Genomic DNA, 22,595 nt, shown 5'->3' on the forward strand with positions numbered 1-22,595 from the left:
GATTGTCGTTGTGAAAATACCATTTCTACCACTTCACATAATTATCATTTCTTCTTTTGTGGTGGGAAAACTAATATCTAGTCTCTAAAAAGCTAGCCCCTGAATTCCTAGACTATAGATATTGGAGAAGCAATGTATTATTAGAAGAAAATTCATGTATTCTTAAAGTCCTCCTGCGCCCCAATTTCCTTGTCTTTCCCAAGACATTCAGCTATAATAATGCAGCAATATGCTCATAGGCTAATGTGCAACCTAACGTACTTTTCTTTTCTATGAGACTTGTAGGTAGAGCCTAGCCTTCATTCCAACGTAGCAGTTTCAGGCATTGGAGTAGGCTGATTAGAAGCCTCTTTTCAGAGTACTTGAAATCAAATCATGTAGGCAACTTTTTATTCCAGTTACTTACAGGCTCAGCCCTAGATAATTGGATTATGTGAGGTTTCCTAAAACATACTTAATCTGAAAGTTTATGTGACTGCAAATTGTGTTGCTCCTGGGCAGTTTACTTTTCAAAACTCCTTTTCGGGGTTATCAATGCCCCTTACATAACTGCTCACTGAATTCCTATCGACTTTGTTTACAATACTTAATTCTATGTGTTTTCTTTTTCATTGGGTCGAACCTTCCAGGAAATAGTAGAGAAGTTCCCTTCCTTCCCCAAACCAATGCTTTGCTTGGTTTTGTTTGAAGAAAATTTCTAAAATATCAGGTAGACCAATAGTCATCTGTAAGTACAAAATCAGAGGCCATGGTCACATAAACATGATTTTTTTCATCTAAAAAGTAGGTTATCCAGACCTGTGAGTCATTTCAGTAGGACTCATATTTGAGTGGTATACAATTAGTAAGTTGCATGTAATTAGTGGGTGGAGGTTTATTATAAAGGCATTTGGTTAGAATGAAGCTTGCTGGGTCTGCTCTAGATAGAGTGTTGCTGTAGGTGACTTCTTTACCGCACTGCCTATTTCCTGAGGTCCAAATTACCTCTGGTTATTGTTTGTGCCCTATCACCTATTCACTCTTTGGTGCCCTATCAAAAAGTTCAATCCATTTAAATTGAGAATTTTAAGCTCTCATCTTGAGGTTTAAGAAGTCTCAGAATTTTATGTATGTGTTTTTTACATTATATATTTATATTTTTATAATATTTATAATATAAATATATACATATAATATATAATATTTATTCATTATATATTCATATATGATATATATTCACTATATATTAATATATAATATATATTATATATATTCATATATATAATATGTTTTCATTATATATATGAATATATATTCATTATATTGCCTGAACATCATCCTAAATCATAACCTATAAATTCGTTGAGAAAATTAATAAGAATGTAAGCACAAAAGCTTGTATCCTATCAGTTCAGGGTTTTCAATAATTTGGCTATAAGTTCTATCTTTGTGCTATTTCTGGAAAATGTTGAAAGCTACATTGATAGGAATAGATAGGAAGAGAAGAGAGGATAAGAGATATAGGAACTGAATAAGAAGCACAAAATTCATTTCACCATTTTATTTATTTATTTGTTTTTCGGTAAGTTTTTTTTTTTTTAATTTAAAGTTGTTAACATAGAGTGCAATATTGGTTTCAGCAGAATTCAGTGATTCATCACTTACATACAGCACCCAATGCTCATCACAAGTGCCCTCTTTAAAATCATTTTGCCATTTAAAATGATTGTTTATATACCAAAATCAACATATTCTTTATAAACATTGTTATTCCACACGGGTTTAAATGCTCTTTAATTAACACATTAAATGAATCCAATGATTCGCTCCTGAAATATTATCTAGTTAGACGTGTGAGAATTTTAAATAGTTCTTCCGTCTGGTCTGACATGATGAAATGTTACTTTTGTGTTTTCATAGAAAAAAGACATCTGATAACGTCTCAGTTCTGTGATCAGCAATTGTTCCTTCTCTTTTTACTTCTTGTGGGTTCCTTGCATCTATTTTACTATTTAGTTTTGGGGGACATTTTGATTCTGAAATGATAAGATGCATGGGGCTCCTAACGGAAGAAGCAATAGCCTGCCATCAATGTGTGAGTCACCCACCAGCCACACCAACTGTGGTGCCTTCTTTGTTCTCTAGGGATATCCCGGATTGACGGTCTTTCCTGATTTTAGCAATCCAGTTTGTATTGAGTGGTGGAGAGAGCAGATCAGTGAATTTCATAAAACTCTCGAGTTTGATGGAGTGTGGATTGTAAGTTGTTATTCCCGGATCAAACGTCTTTTGGAAATGGATGTTCCAAGATTTGAGAATGAGTTTTGACCCTGATGTGTAATAAAATAGTCTTCTTGCCTTAGTGCTTAGGGGCACCTGGGTGGCTTAGTTGGTTACGCGTGGGACTTCGGCTCAGGTCACGATCTCATGGTTTGTGGGTTCGAGTCCCACATCAGGCTCTGTGCTGACAGTTCAGAGCCTGGAGCCTATTTTAGATTCTGTGTTTCCCTCTCTCTCTGCCCCTCTCCAGTTTGTGCTCTGTCTCTGTTTCTATAAATAAGTGAATGTCAAAAAAAAAATCCTTTTACTTAATGCTGAGCTTCTATGCAGTGAAATAGACCCCTCAAAACCCTGGATTTTAATTCTGGATCTGCCACTGACTGATTATGTCTTTTGTGAGAAAGTCTTTTGCTTTCTCGTGGTCTCAGCTTTTTCCTCCATTAACTGTCTTTCAATCTAAAAATACTGGTTTATTAGAGGCTATAATTGCTATTATTTGTTGCACTGCTTCATTAAAATTTAAAGTTATTTAGAGACTGATTTAATGAATCCACTTTATTTTTAAGTGGGGATAGCAGGTGGAGATATTTCTTTGAAACTTGGGAAGTTATCTCTGTTAACAGGATTAGGCATCACCTATTTTTTAATTTTTTAATCCATTTTGAAGAAATAGATTTGATCTCAATTATATCTTCATGTCCCTCACTGAGTGGATAAAAGGGGAAATTGTAAAATAGAAACATTCCTCTATCGTAGGCTTTTTTTTAAAAACAATTTTTTTAATGTTTATTTATTTTTGAGAGAGAGAGAGAGAGAGAGAGAGAGAGAGAGAGAGAGAGACAAAGCATGAACAGGGGGTAGGGTAGAGGGAGAGGGAGACACAGAATCCAAAGCAGGCTCCAGGCTCTGAGCTGTCAGCACAGAGCCCGACGCGGGCCTCGAACTCACGAGCTCTGAGATCGTTACCTGATCTGAAGTCGAACACTTAACTGACTGAGCCACCCAGGTGCCCCAAGCGTTATTTTTTTTTTTTTAACACATCACTGAAATAATACCAGCAACAATAACATTTATGGGTAAAAATCAGCCTTTGGGATGGTATTTCCTAATTAACTAATTGAACTCAAGGTATAAAAAGTAAAACGTGCCTGATACCTGAGAGTTGGAGGGCAGTTTAGGCACAGTTTAATCCAAAGGATGAAACAGAGGTCAAGAAAATTTAGGAAGATTACTCAAGACCCCTAAGTCAGTTGCTAAGAGACCCCAGACGGGCTCCTAGTTCAGGGGACATTCCCAGACAACCAACCCAACTGTAGGTAACCCTTTCCCTTGTGTGGCTTTTGTGTCTTTGCAGGAAATGGATGAAGTATCCAGCTTTCACCACGGGTCCAATCGTGGGTGTGAGTCAAACCACTTGAACGTTCCTCCTTTCACTCCCAGTAAGTTGTCACAAGGCTTGTTGAAAGCAGCCTCAGCAGCACTGGTTGTGGCAGAGCTCAGTCCCACTGTCCTGGAGCACGCGGCCTGCAGCCAGGTGGGCCGCTCCTCTGCTGGAGGCCCTGCCACCACATTGGTCTCTGGCCACCTTTTCTCGCTGCAGGAACTGAACCCCAGGGCGAGTGTGTGATGAAGACATGCCTCCCCCACGGGGTTCTGTGTCTCCCAGCCCCTTTGGGGTTCTTCAGAAAACCTCAAGTCCAAACTACCTTCCATTGAAGTAAAGCTGCAATTTTGTTAATTTTTTTTCTGCTCATTAGCCATAATTGAAAGCATCAATGGTCCTAATTAGGTCTCTCTTAATTTTTTTTAATTAAAAAAAATTTTTTTAATGTTTATTTATTTTTGAGAGAGAAAGAAAGAGAGAGAGAGTGAAGGAGGGACAGAGAGAGAGACACACACACAGAATCCGAAGCAGGCTCCAGGCTCTGAGCCATCGGCACAGAGCCCGAGGCAGGGATCAAACCCACAGAACCATGAGATCACGACCTGAGCCGAAGTCGGACGTGTAACCAACTGAACCACCCAAGTCTCTCTTATTTTTAAGTCTCATTTCTAGTCAAATTTTCCATTCCTGATTTTGAAATTGTGTGTGTGTGTGTGTGTGTGTGTGTAACAGCATCGAATAGATTGTGCTGTGGAAACAAGTAAGCCCCAGCATCTAAGTGGATTAACACAATAAACGTTTATTTTTTGCTCATATAATACTCCAGCATGAGATATGTGGCTGTCACTCAAGCAGTGACTCAGGGATCTAGTTACTTCCATTGAACTAGTGGTGCAATGGAACCACCTCAGAGTCCCTTGTTTCTGGCTTCCTGGGTGAAGGAGAGAGACGGTGGAGGTAGAGGGAGTTTTATTGGCCTTGAAGTGAGGTGTGTTCAATTGGCTCACATTTCTTTGCTCAGAAAGCCAACCACATATTCTCAGTTTACCCTGGAGCAAAAGTGTGAAATACAACCTTCCTCTCCCAGGAAGAGAACACAGGCTTGGTGAACATCTGGCCAGTCTCTGCCAGTTTATTTTGGTTTGTCCACTTTCCCTGCACCCTGGACTAAGGTTTACCTGTTTCTTGAGCCCTTTCTGGTCACTGAAAGAGTGGAGAACTTTTTTGGGAGAAATCTTGTCTTCAGATCACTTAACTTCTTGCAAAATCTATTTGCTTGCCCTGTTTACTCTTTATTCGTCTCTGCTCGGTCTTTGTTCCCATTTTTTTCCCCACTGTGGATCAGTTTATTATGTTTCCCTTTTAATCTCTTAATATTCTTCTTAGCCAGAACTAAGTTGGTGTGTTGTTGTAGTTTTGTTTTGTTTTGTTCTATGAAAAAAACTGCAATGTCCTCCTGTTCTGCCTGCTTCTGGCAAACACCTCACTCCCTACCTCACAGCATTGTGTCTTCCTACCTGTGACTAGCCTCTGCCCCAGAGCTGCTCTGCTTCTCACCTTTTCAGGTTTGGAGAGCACAAACGAGCATGAAAAAGACTTAGATATTTACCTTTGACCTTTAGACAGTTGTGGCATCTTTTCTTTTTTTGTTTCTAATATTTATTTATTTTTGAGAGAGAGAGAGAGAGAGAGAGAGAGAGAGAGAGAGAGAGAGCGCGAGCAGGAGCACGGGAGGTGCAGAGGGACAGGGGGCCAGAGGATCCAAAACAGGCTCCGCACTGGGGCTCGACCTCACAAACCGTGAGATCATGCTCTCAGCCAAAGTCAGCCCCTCAAGCGACTGAACCACCTGGGCGCCCCTGGAGTGTCTTTTCTTATCATGGAAGTGGTTGTGAGTCTCATTCCACGGGCTGAGCTGTGCCAAAAATACACATTTCATTATGTTTTGGAATTCAACTTAATTTCTGGTTCAGTTGACCTGGTGGGATTCTGTTGGGCTTGTGGGGAAAACTCAACCTCACAGTTTCCTGGTCCCACTGCTTTCTGGAATTGTACTTGATACTGCAGCCCTATGTCCACAACAGGGCTTCACGAAGGAGGGCTGCTATGTCTCAGTTACTGGTCTACCAGAGAAAAAATAAGGGAAGAACGAGATCCTAGGCTACAAAGCAGAAACTTTTGAGTATTTTAGGGAAAATACAGTCGCAATGGTGATTCTAGAGGCAGGATCTGAGTTCTCATTTGTGAAACCACCCAAACGTCATCTCTCATTTCTTCAAAAAGCCTACCCAGCATATGAGTGCCTATAATGGAAGAGTGAAAGCATTTTCCTTTCCACTGTCCCTCATGTCTGTTCCTAACACATTCAGTTCCTCTTGATCAAATATATGTAGAGAAATGTGTGTGTCTTATTTGTATTTAATCTCAGACCAACTTCCTGTGGCAATGAGCTTGTTCCTCAGTTCCTCCATCCAGCACCATTTTTTTGTGACCTCAGTGGGCGTGCACATTAATTTTAATGATCTATCTCAGGGGCTTAGTGTAGATCCGTGTAGGAAGCAGCATTTAGGGTAGAATTTAAAATCTGGAAAGGATTTCGTTAGGCGGAGACTGGGTAGGAAGATAGAACGAGGAGGAAGCAAACAATTGGGTGGTTCTTTTGTTAGAGCCCATTGACAAGGAAGTGCCTCGCTAATGGGTATTTCCCCACAGGAGTTCTGGACGGCTTCCTTTCTGCAAGAACCCTCTGCATGGATGCAGAATTTCATCAGGGCCTTCACTATGATGTCCACAGCTTGTATGGCTACTCCATGGCAAAAGCTACACACTTGTAAGTACTTGGTTTTCCCCCTAATTCCAGCTTGGGGGAGTTAGGAGGCAGAGGGCTTTCAGAATCTTCCAGAAGTATGTTTTTCAAATATTTTTGTGCTGATAAGGACACAGAAACTCAGATCTTATAGGCTACTAAAGAGCTCTTTTCCTATAGCCCCTTGGTTTCTGTGGGAGATTAGTTTTGATTGGCTTGTGACTAAGGGACTTCATCAGATACTAGTAGGCAGTAAGGTGTAAGGTATTTAGAGCATTCATTTGGAAGCCATCCCTTGCTGAGGTCCTATTACCCAATGTTGCTGTGGTTAACACACTAAGGTTTCCTGAATTGGCAAATAAAAATATAGGACCAAGTTAAAATTGTACTGGACATACTTACCCTAAAAATTATCCATCGTTTAAATGAAATTCAAGTTGACCTGAGTGTCCCGTGTTTACCTGGCAATGCTGCATGCAATACTTCTAGCTACTCTCCCCACTGCCTGCCCCAGTCTCCCTCTCCATTCTCCTGTCTGCAAACATATGCTTATCTTTAAAGCCTCTCTTCAGATGTTCATTCTGGAAACCTGCCTGTCGGTTCTAGAAAGACTATCTCCCTTTTTTTGTGCTACCTTTATTTGTATTGCAGTAAGCTTAATGTGCAAAAATCTTATAACTTTTAGATAACCCATTTTTTCTCTCTTGCTGGACTGTAAGTTTCTTGAGGGAAAAGCCATGCCTATATCCTTAGCCTGAGGAATAGTGTGTACTAAAGATGTGTGTTGAATAGCTGCTGGTCTGAGGGAGCGAAGTCAGGAAGGGCTCCACAGGGGGCCTGGTGAGAGAGGTGAGTTAGACTACACCACTTGTTTTCCTGCTCCATTGTGCCCTCCAGACTTTGAATTATGCTGGATTGTCCAGGTGAGAGAGAGTCCTTGTCCAATAAATGCCAAAGTTTTGATCTCAACAAAAGAAAAGCTTTAGGAAAAAGGACACATTTCTAATTTTGTTATCTTCTCTTTCTGACCTCTGTCTCCCTCACTCTACCTTTCCTGGGAAATAAATTAGGTGAATAAGGCTCAGATTCCTCATCTTGGGAACGGGAGGCTGGGACTGATGTTGGCCAGAGTTTCTTTTAGTTCCGATCTATTTCAACCCGTAGACGCTTCTAAGAATGGAAAGTGGGTGGGAGAGTGGCTAAGTGACCAGGGTAAGAAAGAATGGGCAGGAAGAGGGAAAGAGAGTTGCAGATTGCTTTATGGCTGGTGTCTCCATGTAATAAAAGTTCTGTAAGATCATGATGGGCTTGGTTCATAGATTCTAATAGCTATGATTGATAGTTAAAAGGTAACTGTGATGGAGAAGGTAGTAAGTGCCTTTCTAAGTTCTCTGGGTCAGACAGAGTGACCTAAGTCCCTGGAAATAAGTGGAACTTGGCCTTTGGATATGAGGCAGAGTGGTAGAAAAACAAATAAGATGTTTGTTCAGTGGAATCTGAGCATCAGGAAAATTTAAGTCATAGATCTGATGGCTATTTGGCTCAGCCTTCCTGGAAGTATTGTTTGGGGGCAGTGATTACTGGTCTACCCCAAGAATGAACTTCTCCTCCCTCTAAGCTGAAAGTAGAAAGATCAGATCCCCTCAGAGATCAGGACTGGATGATAAACAGACCAAACCTGAGGGATAGAAAGGAGAGACTTGAGGATCTCTGAATAAGATTGTCCCTCTGGGCTTGAAAACAGACTTATTTAATCTGTGGTACCATGAAGGTTGGCCTGTAGATAAACCTGTAACCTCAGATAACCTTATCCCTGTTTCAGTTTTACTCTGTACAACCTGAAGGTGTTTCTTTTATGATCCATGACTGCAGCATACAATAAACCCCCTAGTCAGTGGTAATAAAGGCAAAGTACCTGCTCATCGAGAGCCAAGTAGACGTGAGGGTAAGGGTGGAAGAGTGAGTTTTCTCCTTTATGTTACCTTTATCACTTGTTAAATTGTACAAATGGAGGGCTCACTCTTCTAAACCCATCTTCTTTTTCAGAATTTTCTCCCCTCTGCCCTTGTAAGTCATTTGGCATTGATAGACTCCTCATAAGGCAGTCCTCAGGATATGAAGTGGGGAAGAATTGGTGGCTGTGACAGGGTCTGTGAGGAACTGCCCGGTGCCTGCTGACACACTTGTCTCAGACCATGTACCAAAAGCAAAGGGCTCACAGCAGTTGTGGCCAGGGTATCACTACCCCATAGTTGTAATTTTGTTTAATATGAGATCCCTAAAGGAAGGTGTGAGCTGTTTATCAGGGAAGGAGAAAGGAGGGAGAGGCATTTCAAGGAAGTGCCTACGCAAAAGAGTATTCAGAATAAAAGCTAGGAAAAGAGCCGTCATCTAACTACGTGTTCTTCCCACCCCATGCTCCCCTCCATCCTGAAGTCTTTATCTTTCTGCACTCCATCTTTTCAATTCCTTTGCTTTCTCTTCTATCTAGTCTTTTTTGATATATAATATCTTATATGTAGTATAATGCAAATAATATTTTGTATTTGGATTGCATTTAACTTTATAAAGAGTATCTTATGTCATCTTTTGAGACTCACTGATCTCATATTAATTAAGATTTCCCAACATTGAGAACTGCTAATGATAAGTTCTGAAGCTTTTGAGGAACCCAGGTGCCTGGAGCCCACGTGGTGTACAAACTATCCTCCTAGGCCAGCACAGGCTACAGAGTTTCAACATGAACTGGTGTTATACTAAACAGGATGATATATGTATGGGCAGCAAAGCATGGAAACAAGGGCCATTGGAAAATCTCTGTCTGGAGGGAGAAGACGGAGCCAAAGACCCAAGGCACGGTTCCAGTGTCTTGTCGACCAGAAGGGTCAGAGGCACAACCAGATCCAACAAGATGAAGAAAGCATAATCAAGAGGACAGGAGTCTAGAGACATTTCTTAGGGCGGGGGGTGGGGGGCGGGGGCTGGACTATAGAGGTTTGTGCTGTCTTACATGAAGTCTAAAACCTTATTCAGAAGTGGGAAAGAAGCTCTTAATGCTAAACTAGTTTGCTCACCTAGCTTATGATGCCCTGATGCTTTTTCTGTTAGGTTGGAAAGTCCATTGCTGCCCTTGGATATAGGTGAGTCCTAGACATTCACAGCTCACTTCACATTCAATTGATTGTGTTCCTTTTCAGGGCCATGGAGGGTATTCCCTTGAACAAAAGTAGCTTCATCTTATCCCGTTCTACTTTTGCTGGGTCTGGCAAGTTTGCTGCTCATTGGTTGGGAGACAATGCAGCCACATGGGATGATCTCCGATGGTCCATCCCTAGTATCCTTGAGTTCAACCTATTTGGTATCCCCATGGTGAGTTTTCCTCTTAACCAAGGAAACTTAACTTTTTCTCCTTTGGCATTCTTTCCATTACTAGTCTTTGAGGTGTCTGAAAACCAAGAAGCATACATGTCTCTGTGTGGTATGTATTAGAAAATTCATTTTTAGGAAGGAAAAAAAAAGGTTAGAGTGGGAGAGAGACAAAGCATAAGAGACTCTTAAAAACTGAGAACAAACTGAGGGTTTATGGGGGGTGGAGGGAGGGGAGGGTAGGTGATGGGTATTGAAGAGGGCATCTTTTGGGATGAGCACTGGGTGTCGTATGGAAACCAATTTGACAATAAATTTCATACATTAAAAAAAAAGAAAATTCATTTTTATATGTGGCATGAACTGTATTTTGAAGATGAATGGTAAAACTTTATCAGTGGGTAGTCATCCATGGAATCTCTGAAGTTAGGATAGAGACGCCATGAGTAAAATATATTAACATCACAGAAAATGTCCATCAGCAAAGCATCAGTGAATAGCAAAGGATGAAATTGGGAGCTGAATATTGAGGATGAGCCCTTGATATACCACCGATCAGTCTTCCTCTTGTCAGCTGATTCACGATGCCCATTTGCTGCTTTCTTCCATTTGTCTGGGGGCTGGCCCTGAAAGCCTGGAGAACCCCTTTAAACATGGAATGGTGGAAATAAAAAAGAGTTTGTCCCCTTACTACATAGGTGTACAATCACTGCTGTCTCCTCTCTCACTGACCACTGTACTTGTATGTGTGCTAAATCTCCAGGTAGGTGCCAACATCTGTGGTTATACAAAAAATGTCACAGAGGAGCTCTGCAGAAGGTGGATGCAGCTTGGAGCCTTTTATCCACTATCAAGGAATCATAATGGACCTGAGTTCGTGGTAAGGTCTCCAAGTGAAGGGATGGAAACTTCTTGGATTGTCTAATCTAGTTGTTCTCAAAGAGGATTGCAGAAAATCCTATAGGTTGGCCCTAAGTGCAGAAGGAGAATAGATAAATTTGGGGTCATAGGCCCAGAGAGCAGAATATTGGGATAAGGGTGTATGGGAAGGAATATATACATATTGAGTGATTTTGTTGTGATTTATATTGATTTTTCTTTTACCCACCAACAAAGGTGAGAAGAGGTGTTAGAGTTTCTGTGGTGCTATTACCTCTGTCACTACCTTTTATAAGATGGGACCATTGGAGTCCACTGGTACTATGAAGTACTATGAGGAACCTCAAGGTATAAAATAAATTAGATCAGCTCTGAAGGGAGCAGGACCCTCTATAACCCTTTTATCTTCATGGTTACCTCCATGGGCTTCTTTATCACCCTTGTGGCTGCCATAGACTGGGATCATAAGACACCTGTCAAATTTAAACTCTGCCACATGTTTGCAGTTTACATTGGTAAAACCATTAATCTTTGATACTGTTTTTTCATCTATGATGAAGAAGCAGGACCAAGATCCTTGTAGTTTGGGGAACCCTTTGCTATCTTCCAAGGTGGAGACCATAGCTACTTTTATCTGAGAAAGCTTCTTATCATAAGGGAACAAACTTTCAAAACACAATGGAAGTATCTAATATTTGCTTCCTTCTCTCCTAGGATCAGGATCCCGTTGCCTTTGGAAGCCACTCTCTGCTGGTGAATTCCTCCAAACATTATCTGAACATCCGCTACACTCTACTCCCCTATCTCTACACCCTTTTCTACCGAGCTCACACCCGGGGAGACACCGTGGCAAGGCCCCTTGTCCATGAGTGAGTTTCCTGACCCATCAAGAGTCCCTCTCAGATCCTGATCTCACCTGGTTAGTCAGGATCTTGTTGCCATCTAGTGTGCTGTTGTTCTGTATTGTAGGTTTCATCTGCCTTCTCTGTTTTCTAGGTTCTACCAGGACCCAGCTACATGGGAGGTGCACGAGCAGTTCTTATGGGGGCCTGGACTTCTCATCACACCTGTTTTATATGAGGTATCTTTATAATCTGAACAATAGTGTGGAATATCACACTTGTCCTCATGGCTCTCTGGCTGGATAAGCTCAGTCCTGAGTGTCTATAGCTGTGTTTAAATATCAATACAAATATGAATGAGAGAAAAATTATGAAAGTTTGGAAATTAGAAAAATAGTAATTCTTGGTCCACTGCGTCACCAAGCAAAACAATTTCCATTTTGTAAAATTACATTAAAACTTGTTTTCTTAAGCCTATGGCCGTGGATTGACAGGGGCTTTAAATGCCATGGGAGTTTCAGCTGGCCATCTGTCTGTACTTCCCTTTGACCAAAGGATGTGTGCTCTTGGGGTTGGATCGGGAAAAGAGAAGAGGCGAGAGAGAGAAACAGGGAGGGAGAGAGGTCTGGACAAGGGGAGGGTGTTACCCTGGAGACCATATATATGAAGGACCACACATACCCTTCCTAAGTATGAGTGGGGAAGTGTGGGGGAGGAATCAGGATTATGCTGGCCATTTTATAAACATGAAAGATCACCACTGTATTCATGTCAAAGACCCATCTCTGGGCAGATGCTGGGCAGCGGGCAGTCCTACTGGAAGGTTCTCCTAGAGGTTTGGCTGTTTCAGTCTCCTCCCACCCATCAGACTACACAAGTAGCTCAGTGAAAGAACTTTCTATGCTTCTCTTGGGAAGTTCCAGAGCCTTGAAGCAAAACTTATTTATTTATTTTTAATATGAAATTTATTGTCAAATTGGTTTCCATACAACATCCAGTGCTCATCCCAACAGGTGCCCTCCTCAATGCCCATCACCCACATTCCCCTCCCTCCCACCCCCCGTCAACCCTCAGTTTATTCTCAGTTTTTAAGGGTCTCTTATGGTTTGCCTCCCTCCCTCTCTAACTTTTTTTTTTCCTTTCCCTCCCCCATGGTCTTCTGTTCAGTTTCTCAGGATCCACATTTTAATTTCTGGGCACAACTCTGCTCTCAGTAAACTGCCCAACTTTCTAAGTATCTGTATTTGCACTTGTAGAATGGAATGATCCCAACCGTCTCTCAAGATGGTACAGACAAACATATGAGGCGTTGTGTACTGTAAGGGGTGTGCTGATGTTGCTCATTGTTGGGGTTTCCCTAGGGTGTGGACAAAGTGAAGGCATACATACCGGATGCCGTGTGGTACGACTATGAGACAGTAAGTAAGGCAGCCCCGCTTGGGTCAGAGACCAGCCTCTAGCAGAGGGCATTTCTAAGGCAACGGTCCTGGGAGCTTGGGGGAGGATAATGGTGCAATGCTTTAACTTCAGTTGATAGAGAGTACTTCTCTGTGAAGAAGGTCTTTCTAGACATACTATGAAATGTGCATAACTGGGGTAGGTTTATAGGAATTTTCATTTTATGAACCTGGTTACTCTGCAGCTGTGAGAACTAGTAATTGGCTGGAGGCTGTGATACCCTAGTGAATGAAAGCCCAGTTGTGGAATCACCACATGGTACAATATAAAGAAATAGGGCAGATTGGAGTCTCAGATCTGCTATCTACTTTATGCCTTGGGCAATCCTTTGCTTTTGGGGGTCTCTGCTTTCCTTTTTTTTGTTTCAAATTTTTATTTAAATTCCAATTAGTTAATATATAGTGTAATATTGTTTGGGGAGTAGAATTTAGTGATTCATCACTTAGGTATAACACTCAGTGCTCATCCCAACGAGTGCCCTACTCAATGCCCATCACCCAGTCAGCCCATCCCGCCATCCAACACCCCTCCAGCAACCCTCAGTTTGTTCTCTGTGGTTAAGAGTCTGTTTTATGGTTTGCCTGTCTCTTCTCACCCCCCATATGTTCATCTGTTTCGTTTCTTAAATTCCACATATGAGTGAAATCGTATAGTATTTGTCTTTCTCTGACTGATTCATTGCAAATGAGGTGACTGAACTAAATGATCTCCACAGTACCTCCTAGTCCAACAGTCCATTACGTGCTCTGTCCTCATTCCGTTGGCTAGGGAGTAGCTATCCAGTGGAGGAAACAACTGGTAGAGATGCAGCTACCACCCGATAGGATTGGACTTCACCTCCGTGGGGGCTTCATATTTCCCACCCAGCAGCCCAACACAACCACTGAGGCCAGGTAAGCTCCTCCCTCATTCTTCTACGGTGTGACTGCTCTGACGCTCCAAGGGGAGTGTGTTATGGGGCAGGCAAATGGACACTAAATGTGGACAGATCATGGGAAAACATCTCCAGTCAGTAATCCATCTCCCCTCCTTTCAAGGTCAGCCCTGAAGTGGCACCTTCGTGTTCATTTAGTGGGTAAGGTAGCCTCAGCTCCTCCATGTTTCTAGAGCCTTTCACTTGGGGACTGAATCGGATTTTAAGAACAGTCAAAACAGTCATTCATGAGGATTTCCCTATGGCCAGCAACTGTCTTCAAGTAGATTCCCTTAGGCATGAGAGAATGCAAGGTAAATAGGAGGTAAGAGTTATCACATGGAAGTCAACATAGCTTCCAGGGTCAAGAGTCAGAAAGTTCAGGTTCAGGCTCCAGCTCTATTACACATTAGATGTATTGCCATGGACAACCTACTTTCTGTGTTGCTGCCTATTACTAGTCAACTGGGGATGACAATGGTTTGAGTTTTTAGTGTTATCATGCAGGTTAAATGAAAATACAGTAGACGTGGTTTATTGTCCATAGGGCACTTAGAAGAATGCTTGACACATGGCAAGCACCCAGTAAGTGCTGATTATTAGTAGTATTGCAAGCCCAGTCTTTGGCAGGAACGGCCTCCTTCTACCATTGTTATGCTCATTCACTACCAGCCTCTGTTGTCTACCCACACCCAACTTCTGTGTTTCCATACAGTGTCAATATCTACTCCATTTCTGGGATAGACTCTGAGTTCATCTGTCCCTAAGGCATAAAAGGGGTTGGTTGAACATAGTTCTATGTCTTCTTCATTCTCTGAAAATTGAGGGTTGCTCTTTCACAGTCGGAAGAATCCCCTGGGACTCATTGTTGCCTTGGACTATAAGAGAGAAGCGAAGGGAGAGCTGTACTGGGATAATGGTGAATTCAAAGGTAGGCTTCCCTCTGGTGCCCTCCCTGGGCTTCTCAGTGGAAAGTAGTCATTGTAGGCTGTCCAGAATAGCACTAACCCTGTTATCATCAGTGCTTGCTTCTGCAGCTTGGAACCAACTTATTCTGAAAGTTCAGTTAGCCAAGCACAATGCATTAAAATAGACTTCAGATGAGCAACTTGTATGTTATTGACTCTACCAAAGTGACACACATTATTTGGTTTAGTTTAATTACTCTCTTCTCTGGGTATCATTACCAATACGAAATAATACGTTTTGTAAATAGATTTGTAAAATATTGCTTTGATTACTATCAAGGTGGAGTATCTAATTTGTGTAGTGTGATTTTCCACTGTAAGATTTCCATAGAGGTAACCGACAAAAGCTTATGTGTGGCCTGTGATTATATAAAAGCCGTGCCCTGCGTACGATTAGCATTTCTTAATATTCATTGGCTATTTATCATTGCACTGTATATAGAGGATATAAAGATGGATGAGCTGTAGACATTGCCCCCGAGGAACTCCTGGTCCAGCAGGATAGATACAGTGTGCATGCGGATGACTATAAGTGGAGCTCACCATGTTTGAAATGCCAGCAAAATGGCACGACAAAGTACCATGGGAGCTCAGAGGGGGATGCAATTAGTGCTGGTAGAAGCGGTCCAAGAAACTTGGAGGCTTGAGAAAAATGGGCAGAACTTGGGGAAGCAGAGGTATTCCACATGAAGAGGAAAGCATGACCGCACAGCTCCTCTGCTTCCTATAATAACAGGTCCCTTCTGTCTTTCTCTTTTAGATGAAAAGTATATTCTGTATGATTTTTCTGTCGCCTCTGTAAGTACTGTTATTGAGGAGCACACAGTGTGCATCCTTTTCTGTGATTGCTTCTTGAGTTTTTGGTTTGCTGTGATGCTTGGCGATGTGGAACAGAGACAGGGCTTGTGACAATCCCAGAAAAAATTAGAGTTAAAATGATAGTTTTTAATCTATGTTAGATATATAAATAAGTTTATCAAATATCAGTATGACTTCAGTGAAGAACTTGGATTTTTCTGGAAAAAAAATTCTTACCTCTGAGTCTGATAGGATGAGTCCTAGCTTCGGGGATGTGTCCTTGGTGGGGTGCAAGCACGTGTGGGATGTGGGTAGGGGCACGGGGCCTATTGGAGGTTCTTCCATAATGGTCCTCTTTTCCAGCCCCTAAAACTTGGGCACAGGTATTAAGTGGTGGTTTTGAGAGGTTGGAAGATACAGAAAGACACAGAACATTACTTGCCTCATCTCTCTCCCGAGGGGACCAAGAGGAAGAAAGGCAGTGATGGTAGCAGGTCATATGAGAATTCTAGTTGGATTCTCTTAGAAGTCTGTGCATGGGTAGGGATTTCTTTTTTCTTTTCTTTTCTTTTTAATGGTCATTTATTTTGAGAAACAGATCATGAGCAGGAGAGGGGCAGAAAGAGAGGAAGACACAGAATCCAAAGCAGGCTCCAGGCTCTGAGCTATCAGCAGAGAATCTGACCCAGGGCTTGAACCCATGACCCATGAGATCATGACCTGGGCTGAAGTTGGACGCTTAACTGACTGAGCCACCCAGATGCCCCTATGGATCATGCTTTTTGGTGTCCACTCTAAGGACTCTTTGTATCCCTAGATCTTGAATATTTTCTCCTGTATTTTTTCCCTAAAAATTTGAGTTTTACCTTTAAGTCTGTGAACTGCCTTGAGTTAATTTTTTAATGTTTATTTATTTTTGAGAGATAGAGACACACAGACAGAACGCAAGTGGGGGAGGGGCAGAGAGAGAGGGAGACACAGAGTCCAAAGGAGGCTCCAGGTTCTGAGCTGTCAGCACAGAGCCTGACGCGGGGCTTGAACTCACAAACTGTGAGATCGTGACCTGAGCCAAAGTCGGATGCTGAACAGACTGAGCGACCCAGGTGCCCCTGCTTTGAGTTGATTATTACCAAGATGTGAGGTTTAGGTACAGGTTCTCCTTGGGGCCTCTGGATGGCCCACTGCTCCAGCACCATTTGTTGAAAAGGCTCCCTTTTCTCCATTGCATTGTTTTTACACCTTTGCAAAAAATCATTTGTGGGTTGCCTAGTCTTTTTAAACATCAAAGTGTCCCCGTTTTTTTTCTTCAGTCTTTAGTCTCACCTTGGTTAGAGGTCAACTACATCACTTTGAACTGTGGCTCCCCGGGTAGGTGGTCTGCCTCCCTTGGCCTCAGTCTTCTCATCTGAAGAATGGGGCTCACAGTGGCTTTAGCCTCATAGCTTCCTGTCAGAATTCAATGAGATGCTTAGTACCGTGCCTGGCACACAGTAAGGGTTCAGAAATTTCAGCTCTTATTATCATTAAAATAAAAAGAAAGAGTCATCTAGGCCCTCTTTGTGTGTATGTGTATGTCTTCACCTTTGTGTGCCCACAAGTCTCTATGCATAATCATGTCTTTTTGTCTGTTTTATGAGTGCCCATAGTGTCACTTGGAAATTCTGTGATGTCCAGAATGTATTTCCTGAGTGATAGAATCGATAAATAATCAGTGAACCAAAACAAACATGAAATGTTACTGAAAGATTGAAGACTGTTAAGAGTCTGGGTTAAAAAATTCCCTGGGGATGACCACCAGGCACCAATTAGAACTCCAGAGATAGGGGAGCCTGGGTGGCTCAGTAGGATAAGCGTCCAACTCTTGGTTTCGGCTCAGGTCATGATCTCACGGTTCTTGAGTTCAAGCCCTGCTTGGGGCTCTGCGCTGACCGTGCAGAGCCTGATTGGGATTCTCTGTCTCTCTCCCTCTCTTTCCCTCTCTCTCTGCTCCTCCTGTGTGTTCTTTCTCTTTCAAAAATAAGTAAATAAGCTTAAAAAAAAGAACTTCAGAGATAAAGGACATAGCTTAGATGTCAGAAAGAAAATTGTTGAGTGGTATTTGGTGATGTACCGGGTTTCTAAGTAGATGTGTGTTGTTTCTTTTTTTTTTCCCAGAACCATCTACAGGCAAAGGTTATAAATAATAACTATACAGACCCCAACAACCTCACGTTTACAGATATCATAATCTTGGGAATGGACAAGCAACCTATGAATTTCACTGTTTCATTGAAGAATTCTTACAGGTCCATTTTAAATGTTACCTACAATGTTTCATCAAAGGTACGAGATTGTTCCCTCCTTTCAGGGCCCTTATCGAAAGCCCTGGCCTAAGGTTCTTGCAGACTGCTCTCCCTTGCTCTTTTGACCTTCAGCAGTTACTGGCTCACTGCAAAATCTATGCCATCACAGGGAAGTTGCTGAAGGAGAATCATATGCATGCTCAATATGGACTCCTGAGCTTTCTTTGCATTATAATACTGCAGAAGGCAGAGAAGGCAGTTCTTCTCTGGGCAGATTTAAAACTAGACCTGCTGATCCCAGATGTGATGTGGTCAAAATATGATTCAATACTTTGGCCTAGCCCTGGAGAGTATTCACACATTTGTCCTCCCATTTGAGTTAAAGACTCTCTTTGCTTCAGACACAAAGATATAGGTGTAAAAGGTATAAAAGGTATAAAGGTATAAAAGACACGCTAATTTTATACCATCTTAGAAAATGAGAGTTGAATAAAATACAAGGGGTAATCCAGTTCTGCTCTTATTGAAGGAGTCCCTTACATGATAATCTCTGACAAAAGATTCCAATTGTTAGTTGAGTATTTCAAGCACCAGGAAATCCACTATTTCTTAGGGCAGCCCCCTTCCATTTTGACAATGCGTATAGCTAACAGTACGAGCCTGGTTTCTCGAATGAGGCAGGATGGGGTTCCAGTCTTAGCTCCACTGTCCCCTAGCTGTGAGATCTTGGGCAAAGAAAGCATTAAGCCCCTCTACACCTCATTTTTGATCTTGTAAGATGGAGGTAGCCGTGGTATTTGCAGCATAGCATCACCTTCTAGGATTGATAGAAATAATGCATACAAAGTGGTTGTCACGGTGCTTGGCCCATATAAATGCTCAGTGTAGTTTTAGTTTGTGTGATTACTGCCATCATTATTAAAATGTATGCACACCACACCCAGGGGGCAAAGTCTGAAAAAGACAGCCCTGCCTGTGATCTATACAGCCCTTTCCATTCAGTATCCCACAGGACTCCACGAGGTGAGAAAGGTCAGGAATAAGCCAAGTCCATTTTCCTGACAGGGAGGTCAAAAGCCCCAGAGGGTAAAAGCTAATGTTCCAAATATCCCATGACAAAGTGGTGTTGGATGAACTGGTATTGAATGAAGATCATCAGGGAAGGACATTATCCAGGTGGCTCAACCTCACCTCTTTTGTCACCACAGCCTCCTTTCTCCTCCCTCAGGTGGTGAGGATTACTGATCTCAAGGGACTGGTACTTGGACAAGAATTCTCCATTAAATGGGAACTTCCAGTCAGTGACCTGGAGAAATTCAACTGCTACCCTGATGAGCCCCCCCTCACTCTGGAGCATTGCAGGAAGCGGGGCTGCCTCTGGGAGGTAATGATCTGGAACACACCACCACAGTGAGCGGGAAGTTGTAAAAACTGCCCCATGGGTAATTAGACACCTAGAAAACACTTTCCAAATGATGATGGGTTGAACTGTAATCATCCTTCAGAAGGAAACTGACACTCTGTCAACCGATGAATTATTTTGCCAATTCTGTGTGATAGGTGACCAGTGTTTTCCTCAGATATCCTGAATCCAAATATACTTATCACCACTCTGGCTGTCTCTTTCCTCCAACCACAACATTAAAAACCCCACTTTTATTTTTAATACATCCATGATACGTTGGGTATGCATTGTGTATGGGGTCTTTTAAGCGATTCTTTCCCATCTATGAGAGGGTCCATGCAGGAAGGTAAGACTGTTTCTCATCACTTGAAAAACAGAGAGAATGAAAGTCAGAGAAAATAAGTGATTACCCCAAGATCACAATGGGGGCCGTGAGGGCAGTGGGGGGCAGAACCCTGCCTGAGATTCCAGTCTCCAGATCAGGCTTTCTGCTGACACTTCCCTGTTCACCGAGGGGAGGAAGCCAATGGGCATGTATTTTTAAATGGATCTATTCATTTGCTGGTGCTGTCATAACAAAGTACTACACACTGGGTGACTTAGAACAACATAAGTTTGTTATCTCAGACTCCAGGGAGGTAGAAATCTGAGATCAAGATGTCAGTAAATATGGGTCCTTCTGAGAGAAGGGAGGGAGACTCTGTCCTATGCCTCTCTCCCAGCTTCTGGTTGTTGTCTGGCACTCTCTGGTCTTCCTTGGTTTATAAAAAAACATCGCCCTGATTTCTGCCTTCATCCTTATATGGCATTCTCACTGGGGGCAGGTCTGTGTCCAAATGTCCCCTTTTAATAAGGACAACAGTCATCTTGAATTAGGCCTATTCTAAAGATCTCATTTAACCTGATCATCTGCAAAGACCCTATTTCCAAATAAGGTCACTCTAACAGATACCAGGGTAGGACTTCATATCTTTGGTGGGGTGGGTGGGGGGGCATAACTCAGCTCATAATAATGGGCATGGTGTAAGAGACTCAGGCCGTGTGAACCAACTTCCTTGGTAATTAGGTCCTTGAAGTGTGGGTGTTAGAGGCTGATGGAGAATTTCTCCTCTTATTCAGGACACAACTGTTCCTGGTGTGCCTACCTGTTACTATGACACCATCCCTAGTTATGCTGCCAGTAACATTCAGTACCTGCCCACGGGCATCACCACAGACCTCACCCACCTGATGACCCCTGAATCAACTCGAGCAGCCACTGCTGCTGGTTCTCTTTCTGCAACGATCAGCTTCCTCCGCCTGAGTGTCATCTACCATACAGAAAACATGCTGCAGTTCAAGGTAATTTTCAAGGCGTTGCAGGTTCTGATCCTCAACATGGAATTCTTACAGCTCCATATGGATGAAAGTCACTGAAACATCTTCATGTCCAAATCCCTCATTTTATGGACAAAGGCACGGCAGCCCAGGGAAGTAAATGTCAGAGAGCTAGGAGGATGGTGGACCCAGGACATAACCTTGGATCTACCAGGGTTGTGAATTTCCTGCACCGCTGAGTGCTCGGGCATAAGCATCCTCAAAGGACCATTACTCAGCCCTGTGAAAAACGTGTCTGCTCCGTGGGAAATTCACATAGTGGCATTAACCCACTTCTACCTTTAGAGTTATTTTTCTAGCAGTGGTTCTTAAACTTCAGAGAGCACCAGAATAACCTACAGGTCTTGTTGAAGCTCAGATTGCTGGGCCCTGGCCCCGGAGTTTCCAGCCTGAGAGGCTGCCTCTCTAACACGTTTCCGGGTGATGCTGATGCTGCGGGTTAAGGGGCCACACTTTTGAGGCCCACAGCTCTGGTCTGATGGAAGTACAGTGTGAACCTCATAGATTTCCTGATAGCCACATTCCTAAAATATATTTGAAAAAATATCAAATGAAATTCATTTTAATAGCATTTTGTTGAACCAATATGCTGAAATGTTATCTTACCGTGTAATCTAAATACAATTCTTGAGATATTTTAGGATCTTTTCATCATACTAACTCTTTAAATTTTGGTGTGTATTTTGTACTTATAGTGAGTCTCAGTTCAGACTAGCATATTTCAAGTACATAATGGCCACAAGTATCTTGTGGATCTGCTGCTTGGTGGGTTAATGAACCAAAGTGGGTTTGCTGCTTGGCGGGTTATAGACAGAGACTATGTCAGGTGGAGTTGCCTCACTAGGGTCATCTTTATGTGTACAAATAGGGAGACCCCAGGGAAGGATTTCCAAAGCCAGGGACTCCCAAACAGGGGTAAGTAGGCTCCTTTCGTTAGGGCTTGGGATGAATATTCAGAGGGGGGTTTTAACATTATAATGAAGCTAAGGTAACTGTCCCCACTGTCTTTTTTTTTTTAAATGCAGGTGTTAGTTTTTTTTTTTTACATTTTTGTTGCATTGATTTATTAAGTGCATTTACAGACATTATTTTATTTATTTATTATTTATTTATTTATTTTAATATGAAATTTATTGTCAAATTTGTTTCCATACAACACCCAGTGCTCATCCCAACAGGTGCCCTCCTCCATACCCATCACCCACCCTCCACTTTCTGATTCATCTGCACAGACCTCTCCTCAAATGTCCCTTTTCCTGTTCCAGCAATCCATTAGTTAATTTCTAAAAGATGAAATTGACAGTTAGGCAGAAGCTTCTAGGGGTTTCCTGAGTTCAGTGAGTCAATCCTAAATTCAGGGAGTCACAGGGTCTCGCTGGTGACAATACCGCCTTAGCTCTTCTCTAGAAATTGTTTTTCACACTGTAATATTGCATGAATCACCCTGGGATCTTGTGGAAATGAAGATTCAGATTCAAAAGGGGAATGGGAGGGAGGCCTGAGATTCTGCATTCCTAACAAGACTGCAGGTTATACTGCTGCTTTGGGTCTGAGAAACACAATTTTGAGAAACAAGGCTATAGACAAAACTTGTCTTAAGTGTCTGAAGTTCAACCATTAAGATCTGAGTCCACATTAGAGAAAACTCAGTTCTCTATTTCTAAAATATACTCACATGCCCAAATGTCATCTCACACCCTTTACATGCACGTTCATATTCACATTCTCATACACACACACACACACACACACACACACACATATTCTATCCATGAAATTCTATACCCATAATTCACAAACTATTTAGAGAAAGTGCCCTCCCTGCCTTTGAATAGGTATTTCTAGGAGCATTTTGAGT

At 42.2% G+C, this 22,595-nt stretch overlaps 1 protein-coding gene across 1 annotated transcript in view; it reads left to right on the forward strand.

The window, feature by feature from the left end:
• MGAM2 (maltase-glucoamylase 2 (putative)) overlaps positions 1 to 22,595 on the forward strand; it is an 85,789-nt gene that overhangs the window by 24,330 nt on the left and 38,864 nt on the right. The window contains exons 12-25 of the mRNA XM_049641985.1: positions 2,125 to 2,238; positions 3,614 to 3,698; positions 6,356 to 6,473; positions 9,647 to 9,818; positions 10,579 to 10,695; positions 11,409 to 11,563; positions 11,691 to 11,775; positions 12,898 to 12,954; positions 13,763 to 13,887; positions 14,750 to 14,838; positions 15,636 to 15,673; positions 17,828 to 17,995; positions 19,184 to 19,339; positions 20,480 to 20,701. Coding sequence (XP_049497942.1) covers positions 2,125 to 2,238; positions 3,614 to 3,698; positions 6,356 to 6,473; positions 9,647 to 9,818; positions 10,579 to 10,695; positions 11,409 to 11,563; positions 11,691 to 11,775; positions 12,898 to 12,954; positions 13,763 to 13,887; positions 14,750 to 14,838; positions 15,636 to 15,673; positions 17,828 to 17,995; positions 19,184 to 19,339; positions 20,480 to 20,701 — 1,701 coding nt within the window. The remainder of the gene's footprint in view (positions 1 to 2,124; positions 2,239 to 3,613; positions 3,699 to 6,355; positions 6,474 to 9,646; positions 9,819 to 10,578; positions 10,696 to 11,408; positions 11,564 to 11,690; positions 11,776 to 12,897; positions 12,955 to 13,762; positions 13,888 to 14,749; positions 14,839 to 15,635; positions 15,674 to 17,827; positions 17,996 to 19,183; positions 19,340 to 20,479; positions 20,702 to 22,595) is intronic.

This window comes from Panthera uncia, chromosome A2 (genome assembly GCF_023721935.1).
Source record: "Panthera uncia isolate 11264 chromosome A2, Puncia_PCG_1.0, whole genome shotgun sequence".
NCBI lineage: Eukaryota > Metazoa > Chordata > Mammalia > Carnivora > Felidae > Panthera > Panthera uncia.